Raw genomic sequence first — 26,077 nt, 5'->3', positions numbered from 1 at the left:
ACTTTTAAAGTTTCTGAAATGCTAGACTGTTCCGGCTACGCCATGATGTTAAAATGTCAACTTATGTTGGCTACTTGTTGATTTTAATCACATTGATCTGACCTATGCACATCGAGCAGTAGCTATAATCTAAACTAAGGTTTTGCATCCACCTCCTGCCGTGATCATTCTAACGGATTAGCAGAGAGCTTCCCCATCGATAAAAGCACTGATTGCTGCTGATGTCATGTTTTTCAGACGACTGTATTTCGGGAGCAAGTAGAGGGACTTTCCCAAGCGTTACGTCATCAAAGCCACCGATTGGCTAACCTGTCAAGATCATTACGGTCGGCCAACGATGATGTGCACTACCTAACTATGACGACTTCAAACGTATACACCATTCTGACGAAACAAGCAAAAGCGGTTCATCAGCAAAATGAGACCTTGACCCTGCTGGTGATGAAGGTGAGATAAGGTTAAAGAACATCTCCTTAATCAGAATAATCACCTCCTTGGCCTTTACGTCCTTCCATACAATATTCATAGGCTACATCTTCCGGCCGGCAAATAAGTCATTTTGATTCAACATCTACCAATATTAAGAAGCACTGATTGGCTCACCGGGCATGTGGCATGCAGGCTTCGTTGGTGCATTGATATGAACGGTTTGTCCGGTCTTGTTCGTTCCTTGCAACAAACAACGTAAGAATACGTCAGTTTTATGGGGCCTCGGTCCTTTGAAACCTAGCCATTGCATCACTGCCATTGTTCCAGCACTTTCAACTCCGTATGAAAAGATTTACTTCACGACTTCTACCTGCATAGTTGCCGTGTGTAGAGATTATCACTACCGCTTGAATTAGATGTTCAACACATTCATGTTTTCTTATTGTAAGTTTGTATTTACTTTTGAATAACATCTCAGTTCAATGACTGAACAAAGCAAACCAAACTTTGTCAAGGTTATTTGCTATGACGTCAAAATGACGTATCTACCTGCCACGTCAGCTTTCATTTCGAATTGAATAACGGAAATTTTTAATGGAACTAAACTCTCAAACATCCGTTTTTTGAGTGGGATTTTGAAACCAATTGCCATTATTATTTATTAGAAATATAAACATTATCATCCATGCTTTTCTATTGGTAGTCTAAAATGACATTTTCGCAAGATTTGTTTCAGTCATAACCAGGGGCGTTGACAGGGGGGTCTAGGTGGTACTTTTGGACCCGGGCCCGGAATATTTAAGAGGCCCGGATTTAAAAAAATTTCCACAACTTCAAACATTATCAAGATCTTAATATAATCAGATCTAAAGGAATTGCCATCAGAGCTTAAAACACCCATTTCAGCCGTCAGATGGTAAAGTACCGCCCCCTTATGAGTACCGGGCCCACTTCAGCATTCTGGTGGTAAAATAGCCACCTCTACCACCAAACAGTAAAATAAGAATTTAGTCTAGTATAGTGATTTCCCTAACCACAAATACTACCCGAAGCACGAATTTCAAAATAAACAGGATAATATTTGTTTAAACTCAAAAACTGAAATGGCACAGGTAAGAAGATTAGGCTACTATTCCTATTTCTGCACTAAAAATTAGACCAAAACCGCTTTTCAGATTGCAGCAATCAGCAAATGTTTGACAACTTTCTGACTGTCTGCAGTGCGGTAAATTCTCTTCTGGTGAGCCTAGAATGACTAGTGAATCATCAATGGAATCGGGAAATAATAGCCTACTTTAGCGCCATGTAATAAATAAAAGTTCAAAAAAGCAACCGCTAGGTGGAGATAGTAAGTTTTTGCGGTTCAAGATATTTTAAGATTGCGCAAGATTTGTTAAATGACCATGCTTAAACGACATCAATAAAAGTTTGTACACAACCTTTATATTCATAACTTTGTCGATGAAGAGGGCCCTAAATAAATTGGTACCGGGCCCGAGAAATCCTGTCAACAGCCCTGGTCATAACTATTGTAAATCTTTTCATAAGCATATGTGAATAGGTTTTGACAACGACTTTTAGTGTGGATATGGTACCGCACGGATTCGGATCGTTAATTTATAGTATTTTTTCTTTGTAAAGCATTTCAAAACTCTTGGCTCCCAGTTACTCTTTGAAAGTGAGCAGTTGGTGGCATCACCAGGCTTGTTACAGTTCATTTGTACCGAAGTGTAGCCTATTTAAGTCTAGTGCGCCTTATTTGCTCCTGTTCTAAATGTGGAATGTCGATAAAATAGGATTTCCATTATAAAAAGCTGTCTTTGCAAATATAAACTTGGCATCTCTTTAATTCCACTCCCTAGACAATGCAGCACGAAGATAGAATAAGTGACATGGAGACTGACCTGCAATATCATCATGAGATGGTTATGAAGTTGTTGAATATCGTCACGAATCTCGCCCAACAGATAAGAAGGCCCATCCCTCAGCACAAAGGTCGGAAGCACTTTTGTTTATTTGTGGAGGAAATTATTTAGTTCTCTTGAACGTTGATGGAATATTTTCTGGCATTGATCGGATGCATTCACATATTTATTTAAAAAACTGCCATCTTCTAAACCACTTGAAATTAAACAAAAATTCAACCCAAACCGATGTAACAAACTCTCAGTGCCAGTAGTAACAAACTCTCAGTAAAACATGTAACTCTAAACTTGAGCTGTACAGATTGCCACGATCTGTGGATGAGCGGGCACACTGAGGAGGGTGTGTATGCACTCGTGCACAACATGAAGACCACACACGTCTACTGCAACATGACGTCAAAGGGAGGATGGACAGTGATACAGAGGAGAAAGGATGGAACACAGGACTTTGACCGAAGTAAGAGATTTTTGAACTAGAAGAAATATGTACAGTAATTGCAATTCGAATGCATCCGCCCTACGGCTATTGCAAACCATATGAATGTAAAAGAAGGATCAATTGTCGGAGTCTGCCATTAATCAAAGTAATCGGGAGCTCTTGATTCACTCAAACCAACAAAAATGCATGGCTATTTGAAAACACAGCCCTGAACATCACTTTCCACAGCATTAGATGGACAGTACGACTGACCGAGTCTCATCGTTCAACTATTTTAGCTTCCTCAATCCTTGTGCCTTGCCGATGCCGGTTTTAAAAAGGAGAGATACGAAGAAGAATAACGATTTGTTCTATTAGATCGCAAACTTTGTGAGATATAGACCCTGTATGATTGTGATATATAGACCTTTCTAGCAAAACTATGCGTAACATCAAAGCAGCTTAAATGTAATTTTACAGAGCAATGCTCTTGATTCCATGCACAGATCATGTTACACAAGCGGAAGTTTTATAAACTCACGAGTAACACAACTCAGACATCTTAAATTCCAAGATCATCATGGAAGACGAGCATGTGGATTTGCACCTAGGTGCTTGCTTCATGGCAGACAGTGAACAACACTTTATTCAATTAAAGTGCTAAAACGCTTTTGGACATTGCAGGGGAACGGTGCCAAGATTGAAAAATTCAGCATCTGTTTGATCAAACATCATATCCGTCATTAGGCCTACACTTGTCACTTTCTTTTTACGAGAACATGTAGGCTAACATTAGCACTGTATTTCAAAGACAAGCAAGTTAACAATACCGGTACTTTAGATTAGCCTATAGGCCACATAACTTTAAACTTTATCCCCCACGCAACCAGATCGAAATAGTTAGCAGTGTGACCGCTATGAAATTTTAATCTAACTTCCCCAGCTTGCAGTATGCCTACCTTTTGAACCTTCAATGATCGTCCTCAGGTATGGAGGATTACCGGGACGGATTCGGAAATGTTTATGGAGAGCACTGGTTGGGTTTGGATATCATCCGGTGGCTCACCCATGGGAGGATATACACCCTCATGGTCATCCTGGAGGATTGGGGAGGAAACAAGAGATACGCTGTCTATGATCGCTTTCTTGTGTTCGGTCATGATTACGTGTTGGTGGTAAGAGACGTCATATTGTCACGTCAGTATGATTGTATCAAAATCATTTGTTTTACAAGAAAAAGAATGACAAATTGCAAAGGAAAGTAATAAGCCAGTAGCCTAGCACATTATAGGCCTACAACTAACTCGGTCCGCAATGCAGCATTTTTGGGCTACAGGATGATATTAAATTTCTTTTATCTGCCTACAATCTTGACTTTTATCAGCTCCGCTATTTTGGAATCCCACAATAGCATCAAAGCAGGAATTATTTTTCTACAGTTTTTGATTACGGTTTAACGCGACACCCTCAGAAAAGAATGCAGAAGCGCTGAAGATGAGTTGACCCATGTTTGATCATAGTTTATTTTCCAGGTCAGTGGGTACAACGGAGATGCAGGCGACTCTTTGTCACAAAACAATCAGCAGACATTCAAAGTTCGTGTTCAACATCGGCAGATGAGCGTGTCCTCGACGACAGGCTGCACCAGCACCCGCAAAGCAGGTCAGTTGCTGCTTCAAGTTGAACTGGAGACAATTAAAGTTGAATAAATAGTAACAGCATAACAACGACTTTGTTCCATCGCACCTCTATTTGGAATGGCTTGGGATTATTGGGTGCTACCAACTAAGTTATAAGCTGATGGTTCAATTCTGGCAATAGCCTACATTACAAGGTAGGCACTTTAACATGCAGATATCCAATCCAGCACGAACCAATCAGAAGCTACGCTGTTCATGACGTCATCAAGATTGCGTTTGGGAAGAATAAAGGAAAAACGCACATTCTAGCTAAATTAAATCATCGCTTTGCCATCGGTTGGCTTGGCGCATTGGGTTAGGGCGGTAGTAGTCATTACATTGACGTGGGTTTGATTCCCACCTCTGCTATAGCTCTTTTTCCTTCTGTAATTACCAAACAAAGTTCATAGTAATAATTAATTCTCTGGCTGAATTTTGGAATGGTCACAATAACAGATAACGTAGCATCTCATTGGTTCGTGGTTGGATTGGATGCGTTCGTGGATTATTAGAAATCTGCTTGTTAAAGTGCCTACCACATTACAAGCCCTACAACATCACAGTGTTCGAAAAGTAACAAATGATTGATACCAAGTTGATATTTTGGTTTCTTGGTGAAAAAAGGGGAAATACTCTTGTCATTTTTAAGTTTGCCTATCATGATAATTAGGCTACTTCATTTATGGCAATTCGTCAAGGTTAATCACACTCCGCCTCAAGTTTAGGAAGTGAAGAAACTTTATAACTTTTGTGGTTGGCTGGGTTGCCCAATGCCCAGTGGAGCGCCAGAGAGCTATGTCTATCTTAGTTAAAATTGAAAACAAAATTACATCAAATGGCTTTCCCTTCATCTTGTTGCAGGATGGTGGTTTTCGCCGCTATGTGGCGACGCCAACCCGAACGGGCCCTACATGAACGACCCGGTTGACCTCACCGGTGATGGGGCTACAAACATGCTCGGTGGTCTTCGCTACATGACCTGGAGGGGGGAAGACTACCCGCTCAAGAAGATCTCCATGCAAATAATTCCACGCGAGGCACTGGATGAAGACGCCTTTCAATTCTTTTCATCCAGAAATAGCGGTAAAGGCGATAACAATCATGACGTCAATGAAGAAAGTGATGAAGTGGCTTTTATGGGGGAATCCCCGGAAAAAGTGTGACGTCACGCAGCCATCACAAATATGCAACATAGTGTTAATTTTTATTGTTGAATTTTATTTCGGTTGTAACCTATTTTTGTTTACTTGTTTTTATTAGATTTTGTTATTTAACAAAATACAACTCGATCATTCTTTTGCAAGAGTAAATAAAGATAACAGGATTAGTTCAAAGAATTTTTGCAGGATCGCTCTAAGAGTTTAAACCAGACATGAAGATATTAGGCTGCTTCGTATAGAGGGCCGCCTGAAATGTAAACTCATTTTTACATTTAGCTTGTGGAAGTTCTCCACCCTTCCTCTTCTCGTTGCGCTTGTACAGACGCCCTTAGTCGCGATTATTGTGAGTAAAGAAATATTGCACGGAACTCATTTACTCTTACGTCACTCAAAGAGAACCTATGCGTGATCACAAAGACTTTTGGTGACAACAATTTATCGAACTAGTTATGATCGCCAGCTCAATGTATTGGGTGAAGGCTGACAACCAGCTCCTGTAGGGAGTCCAACGAGGACCGCAGAATTTGAAAGCGAGTGTTTGTCCGATGTGCTATTTCACCGTCACTTTGTTCAAACTTAGTGGCTCAACGGTGAGCTATCAGAGATGCACCAACAGATTCCTTCTAACTGTCTACTACACCAAAAAATAAATATTCTTAAGCCGAAAACGTCCGACTGTTAAAACTACTTGTAAATAGTATGTAAAATATATTATTATGCTTTTTTGTGCCTTGCTTGTCTGTGGTACAAAAAAGCAAACTTGTAACAGAAGTGGACTCTCTCTCTCGAAACTACATTCTAAAACTCTAGCTGATGAAGCTTATTTTCCAGCTGTTTTTGACAACACTAGTTTTGAAGCATTTTAAAATGCCCTCAATGTGACAAAACTACACGTTTTAAGCAGTGCTGTATTCGTAAACAAAGCACAGGGTATAGGCTACTGTCAGATTTTCCAAAATGATAAATAATACACAACTTGCCAAATACAAATCTTTATTCTACCATAACATGAATTTATCTACATCAAAAGTGGACGAGAGGTACCAAATTGTTTATTAGTAAGGATAGCATCATGGGCACTTTCTTTGGAAAGCCAGTGGCTATACTATAGTTGCTTGAAAAAGCAGAGAGTATACTGCGTATACCGCCGTATACAGCACTGGTTTTAAGACTTTGATACGTTGACATCCTTTCACGTTTCTGTCGCCGAAGAGAGGGAAGTTTCAAAGGCATTAGCCAACAACGAAAAAAGCAGACGCGCTCAGTATTACGAAACCATTTAAAGAAAATCCAACACATCGATGAGCTAAATACATTCGCCGCACAACGACCGTAGCAGGGCTTTCCACTCCGACAGCCAATCGGGGTAAGGGATTGATGATAAAGCGACGAAAAACGTGTTTTAGCACAAGCCATAATATATGATCGCGTACCGATGTATTGAATATAAAGGAAAAAGTCGATATTTACACATGGGGCAAGCATGTGCCAGCTGTCTACTAGCAGCAAACAATTCGTTCAGTTCAATGATTCAGCAATAAGATGAAATTATATCGGTTGCGGATTAATTTAACAATTTGTCAAAAATGTAAATATCTTTGCCATAATCTTCTCTATAAGACACTGACATCGCACTTTCTATTTAAACTTTACATTCATGAATTAACGTCAAAAGGTTTAAAGTCTTGTGGAAACAACAAAGGTTAAGTGCAGTGATGTGGCCCTGCGTGCAATCTCATTTGCGCATCATCATCATCATGTGTTGAAGGACAAAGGTATGATACAGTAATCTCTATAAGCCTGACCCCCCGGCTCCGGGGGTGCACTGCAGCAACCGAACAATGGAAGGATCGTTCTTTGCTCCCTCAACAAACTCATCTATCGTGATGCTTCCTGAAATAATAACGTTTTTTTTCCATTAGAAATGCTTTTGGATGCACCAGTCAGCAAGCGTTCTTTCAAAACGCACAGGCTTGCATACACACAAGTCTTATAGAAGCACAATATGCATCGTACACACAAGACCTTTCATAGGCTAGTATAAAAGTTACATAACATTAAGATTGCACATAATTTATACACATTGTTCTATTCCCAGCCTGGCGTTCGCAAACCTCTCGGGGGTCCATGAGATATTGCAAAGGGGTCTGTGAGTATCTTGGTATTGCCACTATATTGAAAGGTGAGTGAGAAGGTGAGGTGAGAAGGTGAGAAGCATGAACATGAACGAAAGGTGAACATGAACATGAACGCATGAACGAAGCATGAACATGAACGAAAGGTGAGAAGCATGAACAAACTTATTTTCAAAAATGAACCCCTGCAGACTACCATCATAATGGTGTCGTGAAGGACAGAGATCATCATGTGCCGTCTCCGAGACGATGGTTGGCTGTCATTTGCTTCCACAAGTCACGTTTCTCCGCTATCCTTTTTGCTTCTTTGATGCTTGACAATCCAGCCCACAATTTCTCCCAAGTTTGTCTCCTTCTTCCCTTGCACCTCTTTCTTTCCACAATACCTTCAATAACCAATTGATGTAGCTGTCGTGCCGATCCTCTCAAAATATGTCCCGAAAATTTCATCTTTTGTTTTGCTAAATCGTTTGCCCATCTGTCTTGTACTCCAATTCTTTTTCAAAGGCTTCTTTTGTAATGTGCTTTTAAATGATAATTTTAGTATTCTTCTGCGGCATCAGAGTTGAAAAGCATCAATGTGTTTGTAAATTTCTGTAAGTCCAACTTTCACTTTCATATAACATGATAATAGACTCAGTTTTAAAACATACTTCGCAATAAACAGGACAATTTGCAATTGCCTTCGCAATTGCCAGAAGCTTCTTGCAAGGTAGCTTATCGGATTGCCAGAGATAAATAGTCACGTTTTTGTAATTGCCCTACCGTATTTCAGTGTTTGGAATGGATAATCTTAACTCTGCGCATCAACACCAGTCGTAATTTACTCAAAGGCGTTGGCTAGGCAAGGACTTTGTGATTGATCTGAGGGTAGAAGTCATACATTTTTTAAATTAAAGGGCAACCATTTGATGAAATGGAAAACGAAAGTTGGTTGTGTAATCTAGTGTTCTTGGATGATATAGCATGAATGACTTCAACGCAAGTTGCAGCAAAATGGCCAGTATGAAAATTACATGTACGCCGTGCGGGGCAGGCGTAAAAAAGCGTTTCAGAACAAGTTTGCGTGGTAGTTTTAGTCGATGAAAAATGCAAGTTTGGCCCATGATCTAAACCAAATACGCATGTCGCATATTTGGCCCGGCTGTATGAAAGGTTGTACGCCTCTGTTATAAAGAATCGCGTAAGACCATAGGTGATAGTTGTTATCAGCTTCCCCTTTCGAATTTAACATGCAGCTTGAGGAAAGATGTTTCCCAATGTAGTCAGTTATTGGCTTTTGTGCGCTACAAGAAAGGCAACAGCAGCCTTCTCATTAAACTTGTTCCGTGCTTGTGTCTCATTTGTTCGTTATTTCGTTTGTTTTCATGCCTTTTTTTTGAACATTCAAGTCTCGCATTTGCATGTTTCGTTTAAGGCACTTTATTTCAATTAAATAATAATATGAATATTTTCAGCACTTTATTTCATTGACATTTCCAGCAGCTGCCGTCTATATCAGATTTTACAATAAATGTTCCTCAGTAGTAGGCTATGCATTAAACAAGATATTTCCTGATGGTATTCTTAGAAACATTAGGTAGGAATTCGTGACTTGAAAAAAGATTGGGAACCACCGTTGCAGTTGTGTATACTTGGACAATAAAACTAATACATGGATGGCTGGATAACGTTCCACCACATTAATCTCAAAACACGAAGCAGCCAATTGATAGCTAGTTAGGAAGCAGCTAGAAATCAGATTGGTTGTACTGAGATGAGTCAGCGAATCGTGATGCACGTCACAATAAGTTGTGATGGGCCACATTGCAACAGGATAGGAACTAACCAACACTCATCACGCATGACTGTGTAACGTTACATTTGCATCAGTTTAAATCAAGTTTCAGTTACAAACCACAAAAAGCAAAACCACCAGTTTTAGGCTAATTTTCCCCACCACGTGATGGTGTAGCATTTGTCATCAAGCAATGACGCAGGTACGGCCAATCTAATCGCCACTTACAGGGAAATGTTTCGTTTTTGTTGGAGTGCAGCTAATCATTAGGTCTATTTCATCTTAATACCGGCACTGCAAAGACTTCCGAAAACACGTGATGCCAACTCGTAATTGGATCCTATCTAGAGGTCGCCAGATATTTTTAAAATTTCCAGCCCAACTTCAAAGTAGCTCAATCGTCACAAGTGATGAAACAAGCCTAAAAATTGCCCAGAATATGACAAATGTGTACAGAATATTGTCAAAATCGAAACAAATTTGGTGAAAATGAAACAAAACCAAAAAAACGCGAGTGCTAAAATTTTCCCGCAACTCCAAAACAAAACTAGCTCAATTTTTGAGTAAAAACCGCAAACTGGCAACCCCGTAATCCAGGATTACGCCTAGTGGTTGAAGGTACACGAGACGAAAAGGCAAGGAAGCGAATCTTTTTACTAAATGCTATTTTTAAAAGTCGACCAATGGCACTCTCAAAACTAGTTTAAAATTTACAAAGCCTGAGAAAATTATTCCAAAAGTATTTCTCATTAGCTCAACAATCGATGAAATGCTGTCCCGGGAATGGATATTTCAAGCAACTAAGAGCACTTATAACCTAAGAGTAAATTAGAAGTTGGTGAAATGTTTCACTGAGAACCCAATACCTATAGAAGGAATAAAACGCCACGTGATTTTTCAACATAATCTTCTATTTGACAAACTTTGACATCTTTTCAGATTCACAGTCCTCTCATTAATCCAAATTTTCAACCACCATTTCAGTGAGAACCTTGTGTACGACTCAGTGGTTCTGGTTGGATCAACGCGGCAACTCACCATCCAAATTCTTATCCATTTGCTGGAAGATTTTTTCTGTCCGCTTCTCCGGTGTTGACTCATCCTCCGGGACCTTCATGACAGCTCCCACCATTTTGTAAATTGCCTGAAATATCAAGCATTGCATCAGTGCGATCAACGCGTCATATGGAGACGTTGGAATTTATGGCAATCAACTTGAAAGCTATGTGAAGTTTAAAGATTTAGGCAGACAACGGGTCAACAAATTAAGAGACTTGTTTTCACAATTTCCAACGATTCTCTTACAAAGAAGCGTTATTGCACTTACTATGATTGCTTGAAAAACATATTGTTTTCACAATATATTCCATGGGGAGCACAAGTTGCAAATGCGGACAGAAGCAAACGATGCAACATCTACTCGAATGCCCTGACCTAAAAGCAAGGTGCTCTGCACAGGATTTGGCCGAGTTCAACGATCGAGCAAGAGCCTGCGTGATGCTCTGGGCTACGGCCGTGTAACACACGATGAAGAAGACAATAAGTCATTTTTTGAAACACATACAAATCATTGGTTAATATCCTGGGGATAACGTAATTTCAAAAAATCGACAAATAGAGGTCACGTTGCGAATGCAACTCTAACATCTACACCCCTGATGAACACGATCAACTAAGAGCACGGCCTGCAAAATAGCCGGGGAGCAATCTCTTGTCAACCAACTTCTTGAAACACTGAGATTGCAGCACCCCCTGATACACCAGCAAAACATACAAGCAAAGACGGTTTGACAAATCCACTTTTGACGTTAGCTCATTGAAAATAAACAGTGGCTAACCAGTAACCATACAAAAATTTGTGTTACATATCGTAAGGACAGCAATACAGTATCCTTATTTAAGACTGAAAACTCTGCGGTATAGAAACCGCAAGTTGGTCGTGCCCAGAGACGTTAAAAACGGCTATTTAATCTCTTTTTTATACTAATGTATTTCCAATCGTTTCATACACTTTTTGAAGTAACAACTGTTTTTATTAATCACAATAAGAACAGCAAAAGAAACCATAAAATTATAGCAGCTGAATATTATGAATAACCTGTTATGAATATAAATTAGTTTATTGTAGTATTGACTAAGTTGAACTGAGTAAAAAATATGGTCGCATGCTCATTGCTCAGCAAGTGGTGACAATGAACCACCCAACTTCAAAAGCTACCAATGATGAGGGTGAGGACTGTTCGGGTGATGAATCCTTGGAAATGCTGTTCCAGTGGCGACCACGTTAACAGTCAACCTCCTTTGTTGTTTGTCTTAATTTCTTTTATTTGTAAATTTGCAATCAAGACTATACTGACGAAATATGTGTGGCGAAAGCTCTATTTAATAAATTTGAATTTGCCGATTCGGTGTGATATTGTCTACTTTCTTTTGTTATATGCTTTATTTATTGCTTTCATTCATTTCATAATTATGATGATAAATGATCTTTAAAGTCTAATTGGTAAATCTGCCGTCAAGCCGACTGATACATGTTAACTACCGATATCTTGATTATTTTAGAACAGATGTTTCAGAGAAGCAAAAGTGCAAGTTTTGTTCCAGCATTGAAATTTTAGACAAAATTATAGTTTGCGCAAAAAAAAACAACTCACACCCACAATGTCAGGCGACATTGTCAGTTACCACGGCCCTCATGCTTACTGAACTGGCGTTTAGACGGGTTTTGACATTTGAAACTAACTGACGGTACGGTGACATTTGAAAACTTCGGGAGTAAAAAACAAATTTTGCTTAAGCAGTCCAATATCATTTATACGCAAACCAATGGAACTTGAATGGCAATCCACAGATCACTGAAAGACAAACATTGAACAAAGCTTTTCAGAAAAGCCGTCCAGGAACAGTTTTTGATGTACGTGCCGCAGATTGCATATCGAACTCCTAAAACGAAGTACGATCGGAAAATTAGTTAATTCCCTTAACGACATCAGACCGATCCGCTCATTAGCCTACCCAAGACCAACATATTGCTTTTTATCAAGCGAATGAAACGAAAACTCATAATGAAAAGATTTAGTTGTCTCACGGGCACCACCGTGTGCAGTGAAGCAGCCAACCAAATAGTTTCTATTGATTTTTAAATATAATAATGCACATCTGTGAAGTACAATGAGTTAGGATGGCGATAGCACAAAGCTACATGATGTTGTGCATCCACACACCAACTTTAACAAGCCTGGATTGCAAACTGTGACTAACTTGTGGCCTGTGGGTCGTTATGTGGAAGGATCTACGCGCGTGAGTACAAGCCATTGAAAGGGCTATGTACTAAAAGGTTTTAACGACATATAATATATATTCAGTCGCCATCTCCACCTGAACCAGACTGCGCATCAACATCGATCATCTGCCTCCATGAGTCACGGTTTAGAACTAACTTACTATGCTTTCAAAATAAAACTGGCAGTGACAGAAAGACGGAATACTTTTAACTACCGTATTCAAAAAGTTTAAATGATTATTACATTACACTCGCGGCATATTGGGCCAATGAAATTTTACAAAACAAATTAAATTTTAGTCCCAAAAGATTCGTCCATTGCATACTGGTAATGCAAAGCCGAGAACAAAGTTATACAGACGATAAATCGCACGATTCAAACAGGTTGAGTCATGTTAGAGGCACAAGGCACAACAACTAAGCAAACAATCTCTTGGGGATTGCATCACCATTAGCCTTACAACACGACAGTTAATTTAAATTTAGATTTCCAAAGGAGCAATTTGTACCAAGCAGCAACATGCGTGTTCATTACGAGGGCTGACTATTCCAAGCACTTGAATGAGATGTTGAGATCAACCAACGAGATAGCGCATACTTTCTAGACTTGTCTTTCACCGGCATGACCCGATTCGGAGATTTCGGACATCACCGAAAAATCTCGGCAAATAAAATAGTTGTCAAACAGCGTTTCATAATCATATTCAACTAAGTTAAAATCTAGTCGCAGTTTAGAACAAACCTGGTATTATACATAAACAGTTTCGTTTGCATGGGTATGGGAAGGTAAACACAAAAACTGCCTATCTAAATGATCCTTACAAATTCTTTAGATCAACAAAAACCGTCGCTGGATTTTCAAGTAATTACTGAATCGGTTATCTCTGCATTGGGGTATCTCCGAATCAGCGTCTCCGAATCGGAATCTCCGGTCTTTCACTTCACGATAATACAATTAATATGTTCCGTCGCAAAAGCCTTGGACTTGACAAACTCGTTCCGGACGTTAGCCCACTGTGGCATAGCATTGGATGTTAGAGCGGCGACTGAACTGTTTAATTAAAGCAATTAATAATTCAAGATAGACAATTCGCCATTGCATTATACCAAGGAAATGGCTTTACGGTCAAAAAAACTTTCACTTCCAGCATGTCTTGGCTATTGTATGAGATCGTTTCAAGTATAACCATCAACACGCCACCAAAATATAAACTTTACAATGCAGTTCCATTGTATTGCAGTTCATATAAAACACAAATCATCATTGCGACAACATGTTGTCAAGTTCTCAATAGCATCAATCTATTACAACTGCAAATCAACACCAGTTGACATGCAACTGACTAGGATGATGTAAGTTGTGCAAAGCTGCGATCACTACTTGACTGGGCCTGACGCAAACTTGGCCAACCCCTATAAACCAGGGGTGGACACTGGATAACATTTTCCTAACCACGAGCCGAAACCAAACCATGCGATTTCTCTACAGCCAGTAATAATTTTCCACTAACAACTCCGTTCCTTGCAATAGTTGTAATGTTAAAACGTGGGAATAGGTAGAGTTTTAATCAGAATTAAAAATTCGCAACGAAAGTATATTATATACGTAATGCAACATATCTTTAATGATATTTGATAGTCAATTGTTACACCTTACAATTATCTCATTTCAAAATGACGTCAGCTAACATAGCGATTGAGACCAGGAACTCTCTGTGTCAATTAAGCTACAACGCAAAACATCTTCCACATGAAGCAGCAATTGCGATGAAAAGATACTGATTGAAAATAAAATGAAAAATCACATTCTTTGCGAAAACCTCGCAGGAAAAAATGGACAGCCTCTCGCGTAATCAAGCCTCAATACCTAGTGAGGTTGATATAAACCACGAGTTACAAAGCAACGAATGGTGTACCGGCGTCCGGCGTATATGACTAATGACTATATCATATATATGTATACTAGTTGCACAGTATACACCCTATCACGTTGTATTTGTGGTGCTGAAAAGCAAACCGCCTATCACATGATGTTTTAATCTAAACACCTTCGACAGAGGAATGGCTAGAAAGTAGAAAGGAGTAGGATTCTAGAATGAATCAACCAAAGGTTGCAGCAGTTTCACAACATCGCATTATTCTTACAACAACAACAAAAAAACATCAAATTACGTGTGAAAAGCATTGCCCTACCTGCCAAGCTGATACAATCGGCAGACTTTACTAGGAATGGCACCTAAATGAACGGGCGCCACAGTGCTCCGCACATAAATATCCAGACGCCACAGTGTGCGCACCTATTTGACCGGCGCCTAACTGTCTGCGCCTAAAAGACTTGCTCTCCAAATTACCGATTGCCCTGTCGTCAATGAATTCTCAAGTACCGTAATCAGTATGCAAGGTAAAACAAGAACAGAAGAATATGAACAATTGAACATCGGTACCTACCCGGACAATATCAAGCATCTCATCTTTAGATATCTTTCCATTCCCATCACAATCATACATCGAAAACGCCCAGCGGAGTTTGTCCTCTAGTTTTCCTCGCGACGTCACACTCAGCGCGCATATAAATTCACGAAAGTCAATAGTATCTGCAAGTACAAGCCATCAACTGTGAGCGTTGTTATTTTTCAAGATCTCATCAGATACTGTATTACTATTCGCAAGGTTGGGTCTCGTACACAGCGAGCATTCAGGTTTACTTACTTCATCCTTAAATTTGCATTTCAAAGCTTTTTTAAATTTGATTCAATAACAAATAAAGATGGTTAAAAACGTTTTATTTACTCGTTTTTTTTACATTTTTTTCGTTTTTTATATATACAGTACTACTGCATGTGTAAGAGAAGATTCATTAATGGAAATACTGTACGCCGATGATTTGGTTTTATTGAGTGACACAATGGAAGGTCTGAGAGGGAAATTTGAGAAGTGGAAGGAATCGTTTGAATGTAAAGGTATGCGTGTGAACATCAAAAAGACAAAGGTCGTAATAAGCGGAACGGAAGGGGAAATCACAATGAGCAAAATTGACCCATGTGGCGTCTGCGGAAGAAGAGTGATGGCAAATTCTGTTACATGTACAAAATGCAAGAAATGGGTGCATGGAAGATGTGCAAAGATGAAGAGAGTTGACATGCAGATCTGGAGATGGTTTTGAATGTGAAAGATGCAAGAAGATTGAGGAAGAAATGATTGGTCCTGTTGAAAAGCTGAATGATGAAGTTGAATCAGTAAATGCCTTTTGCTATCTAGGAGATAGATTGAATGCCAGTGGTGGTTGTGAAGCGGCAGTGACTGCAAGAGTAAGGTTTGGTTGGGTGAAATTTAGAGAGTGTCGAGAGTTGTTATGTGGTAGAAGATTTCCGTTGAAAATGAGAGGAAGAATTTATACTAGTTGTGTGAGATCTGCAATGCTGTACGGAAGTGAGACATGGTGCTTACGGGAAAACGAATAGGCGATTTTAAGAAGAACTGAGAGAGCGATGCTGAGAGCAATGTGTGGTGTAAAGCTGATGGACAAAAGGAATACCGAAGAACTTATGAGCTTGCTTGGGTTGAATGAGAGTGTTGATAAGTTGGCGAAAGCGAATGGAGTGAGGTGGTATGGGCATGTTTTGAGAAGGGATGAAGATGATGTTTTGAGAAGAGCGCTGAAGTTGCGAGTGGAGGGTCGTAGAAAACAAGGACGACCAAAGAAAACGTGGAAAAAGCAAGTTGAGGAAGAAAGTAGCAAGGTGGGCTTGACAAGAGAGGACGCGTTAGACAGATCGATGTGGAGGCAGGGTGTGAAGACGATTGGGGCACTTGGAGGTGAATCCGGCCACCCTCGGTAACGGGGACATCACCGGATTAAAACTGGACTACTACTACTACTGTATGTCCAATCGTTTCATACACTTTTCAAGTACGGTAACAACTAATTTCATTTATTATCAAAAGAACTGCAAAAGAATCCGTAAAATTATAGTAATAACATCAATGTAATGGTGTTCATAAATTCAGGCTAATAAAAATTTTATATTCAACAAAACATTGCACTCAGAGTTAGACCTTGACTCATTTAAATTTGCAACTTTCACCCTAGTCAAATTTAAAAACATGATTGCATTGATAAGTTGATAAATTAAAGTTGTGGGCTTTTGCAAATCTTAGGATACTGACTCTGTACATATACTAATAAGGAATTGTTTACTTCTGAGCCAGTTAAGAACAGCACTTTGAAGAAAAACATTTATTTAATACATGCTACTCTGAGAAGGTAATTTTGCATATCTCATGATCTCGAGTTATGAGGATTAACTTTGAAACAATATTATACTGTGGTAGAAAAATCAAAGCTAATTATGTTATGCTGTTAGAGCTATTATTTAACTTCACAATGAACTTACTGTCGCCATTGGAGTCAAACGTTCTAAACACGTGAGCTGCAAACTTTGTGGAATCTCCTTGTGGAAAAAAATTTGCATAAATTGTTTGGAATTCTTCAATTGAAAGGTTTCCAGAAGGACAATCCTGAAAAAAGGGGTCATCTCATCATCATCAAAGTTTCTCCTGGTTAGTTTGTTGTTCCAATAAACCAGGATGCTGACATTTAGTTCTTTGTCTAGTTCCGTTCCAGGAAAATTTGCATCAGGAAAAATAGCCTAGACCAGGGGCTCCCAACCTTTTTACGATTTCGTACCACTTAGATGCTCTGTACTGCCAAACGTACCGTACCACTTCACGCAGAACAACTAATTTCATCAAATCATATTTTATTCAGAAGAATAATATTGGCCGACTAAAATAACACTAAAGCACCCAGTGGTGTCGAAGTAGGGGGGATGGGGGGATATATCCCCCCAATATTTTGGCAGCATCGCCCCCAATAATTTAGAAAAAATATTTGCTATGAAGTTGTAGCCTACTTCCATTTAGTTGTTTGCAAGCATCTCGAATTGCTGTTGTTTTTCTTTTATTGATGTTTGATCACAGTTTTACATTGTCTCGGATTTGACTGTAGACAATGACTCTATATATAGAAATCACTCTAGAGAAATATTCTGATTTGGAGTTTGAGAACAATTACAAAATGCAGTTTCACATCCGGAAAAATTTGTTGCTAATTTTATCACGCCTTTGCAAGCATCACCGCAAAATAGTCCCTGAAAGATTGGGTGGAGGCTCGATGGCAGCTACTGCAAACACTCAACTACATTATTAAATACTTTACAATCAATTCATGGACAGAGTTATCTCTGAACTGACTGAACGGTTTGAAGTAGCCTGAATTCCGATTCGGCAAAATATGGGTCTGCTACTATTCGGTGAGTCCGATTCAGTGGGCTCCTAACCTCTAACCCTAACCCCAAACCCCTAACCCTAAAACGGCAATGATAATTAGGCTATGGTACCCAATAATTTATTAAAAAAAAATGAAAAAATCCCCCGTTAAGGGATCAGACTCACCGAAACGGGCCATTCCGAGCAAAGTATAAAGTTAAAACTTGCACAAATTTTCAAGACCGGCTTAGTTCCTGAAATGGTCAAAAATCATCCAGAGCTGAATAGACAATCGATGAGTTATTAAATTGATACATTCAGAAAGGCAACAAGAGCAAAATCTCTGTACGATGCTAAAAGAGCTTACCAGGCATTGTCCAAGTTGGAAAAACCTCTCTATTCTCAAATACTCCAGCTGATTAAGATCCTCTTAGTTTGCCCGGTAAGCTCTGCTGCATGTGAAAGGTCGTTTTCCAATCTTCGTAGATTGAAAACCTGGCTGAGAAATACTTTGGGACAGGAAAGGTTGAATGCTAATTGTTTGCAACATTCACCAAAATATTCTTAATGACATCAGCATAAATGACATTGCTAATCATGTAATGAGTTTTCAATGCGCACTACCGTAAGAAGCAATATGTTCGGTTGTAACAAGTTCTTGTGATGTGTTCGAAAGTTATTATTTTTATCATAAATTTGCAGATGTTTTTCTGTAGCTTCGATTGTTTTCAGTCTACTGACTTTGTCCTATAGTGCACTAAGTGTAGTGATGGAGAGGACGAGAAGAAAAGCATAACTTCTGTTTTTTGAAAAACTAAGTATTCATTGGAAGGTCATAGATTCGAATCCCGCTGGAGCAGTGGTTCTTAAACTTTTTGTGACACGCCTCCCTTTTACAATTTTAAAAAACTTCGCGCCCCACCTTGTTTCAAAATCAAAAAAATTACGCAGAACAGCAATTTGTTTCCTGGTAAGTTGCATTAATGCAAATTAGGATGTATATAACTGTTTTTTGGTTACCAATTGTTTAATTTGATGATTAGTAGCAGATAAGGCACATCTCAGATCGGCTTCACAGTCAAGTTTGTGTCTAGATTTTGTCTTTATGTTGACAAGAGTACAAAAAACATTTCCGCACTAGTAGCCTAAGTGGATGAAAATGGAAGAAGAATGCGTATAGCCACAGCACCCACACTCTTGTAAATGTTTGTACATATTTCACCCAGAACTCAGTTAGTGGCATTGCTTCAAAGTCTTCCCTATTCAGTAGAACTTCATTTTAGCTCCAAGAATTCCTCTTGTAAATTGTCTGTGGGGTTTCTTCTCCCGAGCTATCATGTGAGCAATTCCAAAAGACGCTTCTACAACTTCCGCGGATGACGATTGACGAAAGCACTCGCTACTTGCAATCTTTATGTTTTAAAAGAGTCGTTCTTGCATTGAAAAAAAGCTGAAAGTTTATTTCGATGATCGAGGTGTTTTTTTTTCAAGATGACGCTGCGAACGAGTTGGTCTCAAAGCGTCGTTGCTCAGATTTTGAAAACATATGACGGCACTGTAGTACAACTTGGTCATTTACTATGGCATCTATAAAGTCAAAATTCAGACAATCTTCGTCATACTTTCTCTTTTTTCCACTCATTAATTGATTAATTAACAATAAACCTATTTAAATCAATGCTAAAATTTAAAAAAAAGTTTACCCATGGTAGCCTAGTGTTGTAGAGTTGGGGATACTGCTGCACTTCTAGCCACTGTCAGTTGTCAGTCAGTCGTTGCCATTGTTATTACAATTAGAGCTCGAGGCTGCTGTGTCAGAAAACCGTTATGTTACGAGAGTTAAGGCGTCGCAGAAATATTTAGCAACGTCTAAAACATCACAAAGAATGCGAGATGTGACAACAACACGCTCTACAAACACTGTTACTGCTGTAAAACAAAGTTTCATCTTCAACAACCGACTGTCCAGCGTAGTTGTGAAGACATGTTTAGTCATAATTCATGCAGAGTTTTTCAATTTCTTGCGCCCCCCTTGTGAGCCTCACACGCCCCCCAGTTTAAGAACCACTGCGCTGGAGGAACCAATTTTTCTTTGCTTGTTTCTTAACCTTGCAGCAGTCATTCACAAGAGCACTGGTAGCACTTTTATCTCCATGATTTCTTATCTGTATATTATGCTGTTAGAAGCTAATTTCCCGAGGTCTGATGATTGTTTAATAAACTTAATACCGATAGGCTACCACTAAAATTTTGTATAAAAATATGCATCTCTCCCAATATTCAAAATTGTTTAAAATTTGATAAAATGATGATTTATCCTCCCCAATCCTCAACTAACTTCGGCACCACTGAAAGCACCACATAATGAGATTTTTTATTTTTGTTTACTGTCCACCAATTGGTCGATGTGCGGTGTAGGCTACATTTGCGAACAGCGCATCGAAAGTCATTTCCGGGCGCATCTAGCCGGTTTTGATTTTTTGACTTGATGTTCATCATGATTGCAATTAAAATCCCTGATTGCAATTAAAATCCCGGCTACGTGGAAGGAAAAATCAGTAGCTGTGGAACAGCATGGGAAGCAAGCGTTAAATATGAAGAGGCCACACTGAGCCAAAATATGAAGTTGTGAATCCAGGTTTTTGTAAAAAAACGGAAGTTACCCGCGTACCACCTGAAAAACTTTCGCGTGCCACTAGTGGTATGCGTACCACAGGTTGGGAACCCCTGGCCTAGACAATAGCTTTTGGAAAAAATGTACGGCAGACTAAGTCTTAACATTATCAAACTTGCATTGGCTAAGGCTGAATGTAGCCTAGTTTCTCAGGTCTTAAGTGACTTGCCAACAAATTAGAAATAAAGTTTTGGTATAAGAGAGTTTGCTTTATTGAACCATAGACAGACAAAACAAAAAAACTTAAACGGGCTTTATCATCTTATGTATATACATTGCAGATTTGTAATTCCTGATGAGGACATAAGTACATGTCGAACACATTAGAGATTATTTTATTTTAATTATGTTTCTTTGTGTGTGTACTGTGTAATACATTATGTTAAGCCTGTTAAAGTTACTTTGTTTTGTCTGTCTAAATTAAAAATGCGAGTCAAAACAATAACATTCTGGATGAAATTTTGCGTTTTTGTCACCAACTAAAAGCAAAGTGAAAAAACTTTCTCAAAACAAAAAACAGTTTAAAGTGCATCAAATGACACTAATCTCAAAACAAATAACTTTTGTGTGCAATGTCAAAAAAAAAAAAACACTTCAAGAACATACACATAGAATTTTAGATGCTTTCTTGATTACACTTCACCATCAAAACACTTGTAATATTTGTGATGAATGGTACAGATATCAAACATTATGGATGCAACCTAGTTTGTACCTTCAGTTCGTACCCTGAAAAGATCGAGAGAAAAACTTTAAAAAAAGCCGAAGTTGCTGATTGCAGTTTCCGCAAACAAACAACAACTCTTAGGATCATTACCAGAAATTTTAAAATGTTTGCGGAAACTGCGACCAGCGACTTCGGCAAACTCTTAGGATCATTACCAGAAATTTTAAAATGTTTGCGGAAACTGCAGAAAAACGGAAAAAGTTTACGATCAGCGACTTTGGCTTTGTTCTATTTTTTTCTCTCAATCTTTTCAGTTTGTTTGTTTGGGGAAACTGCGTTTTTCTCTCCATCTTTTCAGGGGGAAAATTTTAAAATGTTTGCGGAAACTGCAATCAGCGACTTCGGCTAATTTTAATTTTTTCTTCTTGATCTTTTCTTAACCCTTTTAAAATGTTTGCTGAATCTGCGATCAGCGACTTTGGCAAACTCTTAGGATCATTACCAGAAATTTTAAAATGTTTGCGGAAAGACGGAAACTCCGATCAGCGACTTCGGTTTTGTTCTATTTTTTTCTCTCGATCTATTCAGTTTGTTTGTTTGCGGAAACTGCGTTTTTCTCTCCATCTTTTCAGGGGGAAAATTTTAAAATGTTTGCGGAAACTGAAAATCAAAAACTGCAAAACTGCAATCAGCGACTTCGGTTTTTTTTAATTTTTTCTCTCCATCTTTTCAGGGTACGAACTGAGGGTACGAATTGTTCAGGGTACGAACTAGGTTGCACCCAAACATTATATATATACCTATTTGTTTAGTTTACAGGTGACAGCTATTGAAGGAACTGGCAACAATAGTCTGTTAGAAAATCAAAACTGCATTGAAAGCAATCACAACCACAACATTTTTTTAATTTTGTGTGAAGATGTTATGAAATTTTATTGAGTGACCAGGGTTCGATCTTAACGCTAGTCCGCTAGCCAATGGCTAATGAAAATTAGCGCGGACTAGTAGAAATGTTGCAGTACCGTGTACCGGTACTAGTCCGATTGGCTAGTGAAAATATTCGCCGGTGAAAAGTTTTGGTTTACAAAATGGCGATTGGCGACGTCACTCTGAAATACTGCAAAATTTGCTTGCCAAAGGCGAAATAGCACGAAGAAGGCTGCAAAGTCGGTCGACTGAGCATGTGACTACTTTTTTCGTTTTTTTTTCCCTATTTGGATTGCTATCTTGTCGTAGTTGAAGAGCTCGTGTGCCTCTGTGACCTAAAGAGTTATGCTGACCCAACAAGCCAGACAGGTCTGACGGTAGAGGCCTAACCAAACGCAATCCATCCAATAGTCCACTTCTTTTGACAGTGAACGAATATTATGTATTGTACCACCCTGGCGAGTGGCGTGTCATCTCGTACTACAGATGCAGTGATGCACACAATGTAATATTACAACATAAATAAATATTAAGCACAAACCGCATGCCACATTTATTTTTTATGTTTTAAAATTGCATTGTTTGCGTCTGTAGTACGAGCAGGTGTTTTTGTGCGTATTGTTGCTCTCTTGTGCGTACTGAAATCTGAAAGCCTTTACTTTATAGTTAGTTTCAGTCTAAGCCAAAACACTTATCTTAATACGTCATCAGACAAGTGAAAAGTCAGTAAACTGGTCGGACTAGTGAAAAATCGTGCGAGCTAGTGCTAACGGGGAGCAACTAGTCCGGTGGGCTAGTGAAAAAAAAAGTTAAGATCGATCCCTGGTGACGTTTAGAAATCTGTATATTTGGAATAAGTAACATTTGTGCAAACAAATAACATTGTAGCACCTCACCTTGATAAAACCTTTATACCACTCTTGGAGTTCATGTTCATTGAACTCTGTAACCGCACGCAAATCCCTCACATCTTCTGGTTTCAACTTGCTATTATGTTTCCCCATCACAGCTTCATATCAGCAGTTAATAATATTAATGCTAATGCTGTTCAATGCATAACAAAGAATTCATTCTCACAGTATAGTTATTTTGTTCATTCAAATTAGTTCTCTTTGTGACATTCATGAAAGTATCTGGATAATTGGGAGTTAAATAATCGCTGTGGCTATATTTACACTATATAGTGTAATAATGGCTTCAATAGTGTTGCCAGATAATGAATTCTGCCATAATTTGAGAAAAGCCTAAAGCTGTTGAAAACAAAAACTTTTATTTTGGAAATTTTTTTTAGTCAAGGGCAAAGATCCTAATCTTAATATTATTCCTAACTCTAACCCTTACCTTAACCCTTTCTAACTTTAATCCTAACTCTGGCAACACCTGATTGTAACCATGGTATTAAATGTGGTAAAATAACCACTTCCTAAATAATTGGGTGCAACCTATTTTGTCCCCTGAACACTTTGTACCCTCATTTCGTACCCTGAAAAGATCGAGAGAGAAAATTAAACAAAGCCGAAGTTGCTGATTGCAGTTTCCGCAAATATTTTAAAATTTTCCCTCTGAAAAGATCAAGAGAAAAAATAGAACAAAGCCAAAGTCGCTCATCACAGTTTCCGCAAACAAACAAACTGAAAAGATCGAGAGAAAAAAATAGAACAAAGCTGAAGTCGCTGATCAGAGTTGCCGCCAACATTTCACCTCTCAATGTTACAGTGCAGTTTTATTACTATCATTAAATTAATTTTATCGTTAACTATCAGCACCTAGAAAATTTTAAAATGTTTGCGGAAACTGCAATCAGCAACTTCGGCTTTTTTTATTTTTTTCACTTGATCTTTTCAGGGTACAAAATCAGGGGATGTACTGTAGTCTTCAGAGGACAAAATAGTTGCATCCATTTTAGTTGATGATCGGAATCACCTTGTTTTACTTGTTGTTTAAGTGTTAAATTATATACAAACTTATGCCTTAGATTTGTATCAACAGATTTTCTGTCCCTTGTCAACTTCGAGCAAAATAGGACCCGAAGCATGGCAATCCGTTGATACGTACAACCAGAAAATGTGGCGATAACTCCCGGAGTACTTAGGGCCGAAAGATCCAGGCTGAAGGATCTCAGGGACGGAACATCTGTCACTCCTTTGTTTAGCAAACGTGGGCACATCATTTTATGTGAACAGAAATTCACATAGAGAAATTCTCAAATCTTGACAAAAAGAAGACAAACTTGAACAATTAGCCTGTCATTAGTTGGTTGATTTTGAATCTTTATCCTTGAACTGACAAAGCCTTGATAGGTTATTCTTGGTAGTTTCGCATACTTGTAGAGGCTCTTGACGCAAGGCCGGTTACTGAAATTGGCAGAGTGAAGTTTAGCGAATGTTGAACTGTTGTTGCAGAAGAATTATTCCATTCACTAATCACTAGATGCCGCTGAATGGAGAGCAGTTCTGAAATGTGTTGCTTAAGCACACACCCCAAGGATCAAACCAGTGTCGCGTGATCTTGAGCTGGGCGTGTAACCACTGAGCTAACTGTGCGGATGATTAAGCCGATCTTACTTACAACTGAAAAAATATTGAAAACAATGTTCGGTTTATTTAGATTTCAGAATGAATTAATTAGGTTATTATAATGTCACAGGCTATTCAGTTGCACCTATATACGGCTGCAATGACACAGTCTTCTTTTTAAAGCGCTGAGGAGCAACGTGCCATGCAATGGATATAGCACCATATAAAAACAAGCATTGGCTATTATTGTAATTGATGTTTGTTTTCCAATTTTAACCTTGTTCTCCATTTCCAGCATAAGCCTACATGTTCTGCAGCCCATTTGTTCTTGTCAAATCAAATACCTCATTTAGATCACCTCAAATATACCATGAAAAACTTCTAGGTATTTCTTCAAAGTTGGTCAATACCGGATTACCGGTAGGCCACTCAGTAAGGTACCTACCGTACTGATTAGTCATAGTCTTTAAATCTTCTTCATTCAAAATTCAATTTATTTCAAATAAGGAAATTAATTTTTTTCGCAATCACTGTTCCCAGTCAAAAATATTAAACTGTTATCAACATTTCTTCATGTATTTCCGGGAGTCAGAAGCGTAAAGTGACCGCATATTAGAGGATTGATGAGCCGGAGTCAGACTGGAGTGAGAGTTTAAACTGCTTGATAAAAATTGGCCTTGCATTAAAAGCCTCTACAAATATATGAAACTATCAGAGGCTTTGCCAGTCCGAGTATAAAGATTCTGAAAACAACGTTAGAGTCATAGATTTGGAAATTGGAGTGGAGCAGGAGTCCAGAAAAGCTGACTCCGTGCACCTCTGCCAGGAGTAGGCTAGACCTGCAGATAAAAACAGGAGATGGAAAGGTGACCCAGTAAAGTTGATCCGCAAGGATGGTTGACCCACCGCCACAAAATGCCACAAAATGTAATTTAAATTACTTAAACTCCGCTGTTCCGGCAACTTCAGAAGGGTCAATTGCTAATCTGACAATTTTTTACTCTTTGCTACTCGCTTGCTTTTAACTAAAAACTTCAAATTACTTTAGAATTAACTTAATTCCTCGTAGGCTATATAGTCCATAAAAAGTAGGCCTACATCATTTTGCAACGTAGAAAAAACGTATGGTAGCCTACCGTACCGACACCGTAACCCTTTTAGTGTTGCAGATAGGCCAAAATGGCATGTAGTTTTGCATCCCCATGATCTACAATCCTTA

At 38.8% G+C, this 26,077-nt stretch overlaps 2 protein-coding genes across 2 annotated transcripts in view; one reads left to right on the top strand and one right to left on the bottom strand.

Moving 5' to 3' along the window:
* The window catches only part of LOC145785782 (uncharacterized), a 33,586-nt gene extending 27,832 nt beyond the window's left edge, over nucleotides 1-5,754 (top strand). The window contains exons 9-14 of the mRNA XM_082597492.1: nucleotides 238-447; nucleotides 2,292-2,424; nucleotides 2,656-2,811; nucleotides 3,760-3,947; nucleotides 4,305-4,434; nucleotides 5,313-5,754. Coding sequence (XP_082453618.1) covers nucleotides 238-447; nucleotides 2,292-2,424; nucleotides 2,656-2,811; nucleotides 3,760-3,947; nucleotides 4,305-4,434; nucleotides 5,313-5,614 — 1,119 coding nt within the window. The 3' untranslated portion in view covers nucleotides 5,615-5,754. The remainder of the gene's footprint in view (nucleotides 1-237; nucleotides 448-2,291; nucleotides 2,425-2,655; nucleotides 2,812-3,759; nucleotides 3,948-4,304; nucleotides 4,435-5,312) is intronic.
* Nucleotides 5,755-6,590: 836 nt separating this feature from the next.
* Nucleotides 6,591-23,382, bottom strand: LOC145786006 (neurocalcin homolog). The gene is made up of 5 exons (XM_082597697.1): nucleotides 23,239-23,382; nucleotides 17,201-17,324; nucleotides 15,255-15,400; nucleotides 10,562-10,667; nucleotides 6,591-7,504 (listed from the first exon to the last, which is right to left on the bottom strand). Exons 1-5 carry the CDS (start codon nucleotides 23,344-23,346, stop codon nucleotides 7,404-7,406), a joined length of 585 nt encoding a protein of 194 aa, XP_082453823.1. The 5' UTR covers nucleotides 23,347-23,382; the 3' UTR covers nucleotides 6,591-7,403.
* Between the last annotated feature and the right edge of the window lie 2,695 nt (nucleotides 23,383-26,077).

Source organism: Aplidium turbinatum, chromosome 16 (genome assembly GCF_918807975.1).
Source record: "Aplidium turbinatum chromosome 16, kaAplTurb1.1, whole genome shotgun sequence".
Taxonomy (NCBI): Eukaryota; Metazoa; Chordata; class Ascidiacea; order Aplousobranchia; family Polyclinidae; genus Aplidium; species Aplidium turbinatum.
This window is presented reverse-complemented; position numbering and strand designations above follow the sequence as displayed.